The sequence below is a fragment of the Scomber scombrus genome, chromosome 18 (genome assembly GCF_963691925.1).
Source record: "Scomber scombrus chromosome 18, fScoSco1.1, whole genome shotgun sequence".
Taxonomy (NCBI): domain Eukaryota; kingdom Metazoa; phylum Chordata; class Actinopteri; order Scombriformes; family Scombridae; genus Scomber; species Scomber scombrus.
Window position 1 is genome coordinate 14,312,863 of NC_084987.1, and position 5,997 is coordinate 14,318,859.

General features: G+C 39.7%; 1 protein-coding gene across 1 annotated transcript; it reads right to left on the minus strand.

Moving 5' to 3' along the window:
- Positions 1–1,734: 1,734 nt before the first annotated feature.
- Positions 1,735–5,530, minus strand: gde1 (glycerophosphodiester phosphodiesterase 1). The gene is made up of 6 exons (XM_062439442.1): positions 5,270–5,530; positions 3,924–4,099; positions 3,468–3,573; positions 3,096–3,188; positions 2,730–2,941; positions 1,735–2,095 (listed from the first exon to the last, which is right to left on the minus strand). Exons 1-6 carry the CDS (start codon positions 5,528–5,530, stop codon positions 1,948–1,950), a joined length of 996 nt encoding a protein of 331 aa, XP_062295426.1. The 3' UTR covers positions 1,735–1,947.
- Between the last annotated feature and the right edge of the window lie 467 nt (positions 5,531–5,997).

The following is a 5,997-nucleotide window of genomic DNA, read 5'->3' on the forward strand; positions in this document are numbered from 1 at the left end:
TAAATCGGTGTCATCTGTCTACTGTGGACCCGTTTTGAGGTCCTTAAACAGGCTTTTCATCTGTCCAACGTATCTGTATTTACAGTACACACAGGTGAGGTCAGGGGCACAATGCAGCCACATATATATATATACACACACACACACACACACACACACACACACACACACACACACACACACACACACACACACACACACACACACACACACACACACACACACACACACACACACACACAACCCTGTTTACAATGCAATCAGGCTTTACTATACTAAATAGTGATGTTGCGGTTAATTGAAAAGCGAGTCCACAAAGACACACAGCTGACCATTAACAGAAATGAATACAAAAACATTTATTAATTCAGGATTTCACTTAAAATGCATTATTAACTTCCATCTGTTACACAGACTGGATTTACATTCTCAAGATTTATTTCAGCCAAACAAACAAAATGTTAATGATTAATCTTGCTTGTTGATTCATCACTCATTGGAATCTGAGACTGCAGTCTTGTTGAAAGGTAGATTTTTCTTTTATGAGAACAATCATCTTTTGCCTACAAGATTGTCTTACATGTCAGTTTATTCCACTTCCTCTATGTCCTTTCTGGACATTTGGAGCTTTTAATGAACAGTTTACACTCTGTTAACTCTCTACAGTCAGTATATGTATATGTGGCTGTTTTCATGCAAAACAATTAAGTTAAATAAAAATGAATTAAATTGATTTAGTGTTTAACCCTTAAAATTATACTCCTGGCAGTGTGGATAATTATTTAAAGCAGCATTAAGACCATTATGTAAAGGTAAAATATGCAGAAAAGAAATATATGTAATGTGACAGAAATGTAGTATTACAAGTTTTTGGGATCTAGTCAAATTTTTTTTTTTGCGGGTCAGATGGCACAGGAGGAATCTGAACTCCTGACTTCATTATTTCTTTAAATCCTGTTTGTGGCCCTGATCATAAAACAGTTGACACAGGCCTTTCAGTGCAGCTACAATCGATACGTTCAGTCTTTTTAATTCATTTGTGTGCCAAAACTGCAGGGTCTTTGGTGGCAGAGATGTGTCAAAACATCACAGAGTACCGAGATTGGCAAATATTGTAATATAATAGATAAACATTTCTTATTCCAAGCGATTGTTATGCTGGATTAAGAGAAAGGCCGTTTTTTAAGAACTTCAAACAGACAAACTGTTTTCAGTCTCTGAGATTTTGACTTTCTATAGTTTTACAAGTTGTTTGTCTTCTTTATATTGGTGTCTTTTATCATATGTTAATGCCTGATAGCAACATTTCTCATGTATTTGTGGAACAACAGCACTTCATAACAGGAGGCAGATTTCTGAACACTCAAAACAATTATGTCAAGTTGTAGAATATGCACAGGAGAAACCTATGAATTGGATAAATATCATGATAGCAGGCATGAATACGAAAGTTACAATTATATACACTGATGTCTCTTTAAACGGCGCAACAAAGCCTCTGAAAGATCAGCACAGAAGGTAGAAAAGATCTTTAAGGTAGCATAATCCTAATCCCTGGTCCAGGAGAGTTGAAGGTATAGCTGCTGGTAGTAGGATAAGGATACAGTAGAGCCTTTATGGTTTAACGTGACTGTAGATTTAAAGGGAAATTACCTGTATGCCAGCTACAGGTAACAATGTGTTCTTATCTTTTACACCAATCATATATGTGTTTCTAGAAAGCTTGGTTTGTTCGATTGCCACCACATAGTTAGTTAGCACCAAATATCAAGCTTCCTCCCTCCTTTAAATTAACATTTTTCAGTATGTTATGCTCTTTGAAAGAAGAAGAAAGGAACCTTTGAAATGTAGTAATGAAACTTCTAATTTGTTCATAAGGAAGCTTTTTCTTGGTGTTTTTAATCATGGTCACATGTCTTGAGCAACCTAATATGAGTGTGTCATCATTCAGTAATGAGGATCGCAGTCTTCCAGCAGACTGTCAGTGATGAAGCCAATGTTGAGCAGGTTTTGGTAGTAGTCTTTCTCCTCAGCTGTGTTAACAGTCCAGCCCACCACCTCCACTTCACGTTCTGCCCAGTACTGAACGTAGTCCCTGAGTGAAAGAAAAGAGAAGGAGGGGAAGAGAGTACAGATCAGAGGATGAAGAGCACGGCGCAAAGCAAGAGAAATGCTCTCAGTTGCAACCTTTTTAGCTTGTAAAAAATGAATCTAAGTAATATCTGCACATGAGCCGTAATATCAGAACTGTGAGCGTTTGGAACTAAGAAAAATATTTCTTTCTTTTTAGTTTCATTTAAAGGATTTTCATAGGTGTGAAGTGGTGAAAGCATCTCATATTTCACATGAAAAAACAACAACAAAAAGTAGAAGGAAAGATTAGAAAAAGTGAACATCATTTTGCATATTCAAATGTGTTTTCTCACCGTCTCTGATTATTTTATGACCCCTCAATCTTAATGATCTCCAAGTTGAGAATAACTCATACAGACACCATAAAATGACACCATTTTAGACTGGAAGTAGTTTAGTATTTTGCTTCTTCGTGTAAATAGAAAGACATCCTGGTAAAAATGAAAAAAAAACTGCAATTCTGTTTTCAAGTTTTAAATAAACAAATCATTAAAATATGAGAAAAGCTTCATATTAACATCTTACAGGACATCCGTAAACTCTGTGACACACACAGCTTTGCATCACAATGAAGAAACACATTTAATGTTGCCTACTGAGAGATGAAGTCTTTCTGCACCAGGATGGCAGAGACTCCACAGAGTTTCCACAGTATGTGATGGTGAGCCCAGTCCAGCAACACATCCAGAACCCCGGTCCACAGCTGATTCCACGATGACAGAGTCCGAGGAGTGCCGTCACCAAAGCGGCTCAGTCTCCAGGGCCGATGGGTGAGAGCCGTGACTACATTGGGGTCTGTTTGACGCATCTATGAATCAGAAGAGGTCAGAGCAAGTAAAAAAATGGAACAGAAATCAAGAATTCTAAGCAAAACGTTCTAATATATCAGATGAACAAAACATTAAATAGTATTCTAAAGATGATAATAAACATTTGTGTTAATACATAATATTTTTTGTTACCTTGTAGATGACTTTGGGTTCAAAGGAGGAAACCAAGCTGGTGTTGTAAAGGACCGGAAACGTCTTATACATCTCACGAAGCACTGACGCAGCCTGATGAAAAGGGAGGCCTTTTTCAATCATCCATGAAAACAGGATAAATGGCTTGGAAAACATTATGTAACTTTGTAAATAAGCTGATTTATTGTCAAAGAAATTACTGATGTGTGTGCCCCCTTAGAGGGTCAAAGTGCAGATCACAAAAAAAAAGCCAATCTGAGTAAGCCTCTTGTCTAGGAGGTTGGCTGAATTGCAGATATGCATGTATCCACAAAGAGAGTTTTTTGGTTAACACTTGTCTGTCAGTTAAGGTTATATCCATTTATTTACTACCTTATCAGGTTGACCTTTGACGTCAAAGAAGATTGTCAGCTGGTGTCTGATGCATTCCTCCACTGCCTCTTGCAGAGTTGGGACCTTCTCTCCACTGAATCTCTCCCTGGCCACGAAGACAACCACATCAGTTGTGAGAGGTTAAACTCAGATGATATTCCTGCTGTAAAAATTCACACACATTCATGCTCCCAGTCTGTTTCTCCTGTTCCTTTAAAAAAAAAAAAAAAGTCTTTAACATCTGTGATGAAATCCAAGTAAGAACAAGTAGGACAAGAGGTGATGTGTCAAAAAACTCTAAATGGTGACATATTTGTGGGACATTTCTGCAAATAAGACTTTTTGGCATAATTTTCACAGACTTTTTGTCATGAACACATTAGCCGTAGTTTCCTTATTTGAGTATGAAATCACACATTTAGACAAGCTGAAGTGAGCGACTGAAATGCAGTGTACCTCAGCCTGTGGCGAGCAGCAGCATCTAGTCTCCTGAGCTGGACAAACTGCATTTTATTAACTGGTCCAGAGCCATTGGTGGTGCGGTCTACAGTGTCATCATGCATCAGTATGGGCACTCCATCAGCTGTGAAACTCAGGTCCAGTTCTACTCCAGTAGCCCCGTTCCTACTGGCCTAAAGCAAGATAGAAATGGCTATGAGAAGAAATAGTGCTTTACAACAGTTTTCAAAATGATAACATATGTAAAGAATGGGTAAATCTTACTTAAAGACAACATGTACTGAACAAAGCAGGGCCTCTTTGCTGAGTGAGCAAGACTGAATGACTGTGTTACTCAAAATACAGTATATTCATGTGTCAAAAGTGACACCTAGAGGAGGATTTTGCATAAACTGGTGGAGAAAGATTCTGCACATTTTGCACACTTAACAGCCATTGACCATTTAATCAGGTTTAAATGAGAGGAAAACAAGTAAAATCATGTTAAATGAAAACTGGTCTCAAGAATTAGATCTTGCATGTCTTAAGCATGGACATTAAAACACTAGAAAATGAAGGCATGATTCAGAGATACTCAAAATGGACATTAACAACAAAGACAATGCTGAGGCTGAGGTGCAGCAAACTGTAGCGCTGCACAGCATCAGCATGATTAGGGTGTGATCACTGACCCTGAAAATAGCCGATTCAACAGTACAGTTTACTAAAGCTGGCGAGAAGAATTTGTAATGCATCTTATATTTGCCATGACACTGGATATACACTGGACATATGAGGAGAAAGGCTGGTGTGTTGGGATCTCTGAAATATTTTGGTAAGAGTGGGTGAGCACAGTGATGACAGCATGTGGGGCAGCTATGAGACAATGCAAGCACAGCTGACTCAGCACCTTCAACATGTGGAAAGACATTGATACACATTGGGGAGGGAAGGATTGCCTGTGGGTCTGGAGTTATGCAATTCTAGACTTCATAATGCAAATAAGACCAATGTAATGGTTCATTTCAAGGGTAAAAAAAGATAAGACTACAAGGCTAAGGAGCACATGTAACCAATCGTATCATTTACACTGACCTGCTTCCAGTTATTGCTATAAAGGGTGATAAAAACCTGACCATCAACAATAGTAGGCTTTCACTTTACAAACGACATTCAATGCCAAAGCAACTATTAGTCTAGGCCATCAATATAATTATATAGCAGTTATTATCAGACAAAATCCTTTTTGAAAAACTGTCTTAGTATTTCTCTAGGGACTTTAATTCTCATGTGGGCCACTATAGATTCCTATAGTGCTAGTACTCCAGCATTTCAGATGACCGGTGCCTGAATGTCAGTCTGACCTCTCTGATCGCTGCCAGGGTGTTCTCCGGAGCATCGTGGCTCCCTCCGCGGTGCGCCACGACGGGGACGCCGCCGGAAGGAGCCCTGGGCCGCAGGACACGGCCGGACTGGTCTGCGGGCACCGGAGGAAACCGGAACATCACCATGAAGACATAGAGGAATGCGGTCAGGAGGGAGGCCCCCATGGCGCTCCTCGTCCCTAACATCACCAGCAGAAACACCGCCGAGAAATAAACCACTTCATCTCCGATCTGCAGCATGGTGAAGGGGAAAAAAGCGCACGGATAGTCTGTTTATGTCACGACCGGGCGGGAGGTTGAGAGAATCGTGGATTCAGAGAGATGCCATGGAGGGAGCTCTGCTGTCAGTACTCAAGTGACTGACTGTATGATGGATGGGTCAGAACGCAGATCACACACAGATGGCCGAGAATCAGCAGTTTCACATCTGATTGTGCGGAGGATGTGAGAGGAGAGAGGGAGCGTCGCTGCTGTAGTCATTGGTCACTGTCAAATTGGGACAAAAATATATATATATTTATAAACAACACCCGCCCACGACATTTTTAGCATTTCATCACCATTAGATTTAAGAATACCCCACTGATAGGCCTATTAAGCGGTTCAGTGAAAACACGCATGAAAAATGTATTTAGGTGTAATTTTGGCTTTTGTCAAAATGACTGTGACCATTTCTTTTAAACGTGAATCAATAGTTTCACTCCATA

Excerpts from the sequence above, each read along its gene's own strand:
- gde1 (XM_062439442.1), bottom strand. The coding sequence starts at position 5,530 with ATGCTGCAGATCGGAGATGAAGTGGTTTATTTCTCGGCGGTGTTTCTG. Across the intron at positions 4,100-5,269 it reads CCCTGGCAGCGATCAGAGAG|GCCAGTAGGAACGGGGCTAC; the intron begins GTCAGACTGACA and ends ATCTTGCTTTAG. Across the intron at positions 3,574-3,923 it reads GCTGCTCGCCACAGGCTGAG|GGAGAGATTCAGTGGAGAGA; the intron begins GTACACTGCATT and ends CTTCGTGGCCAG.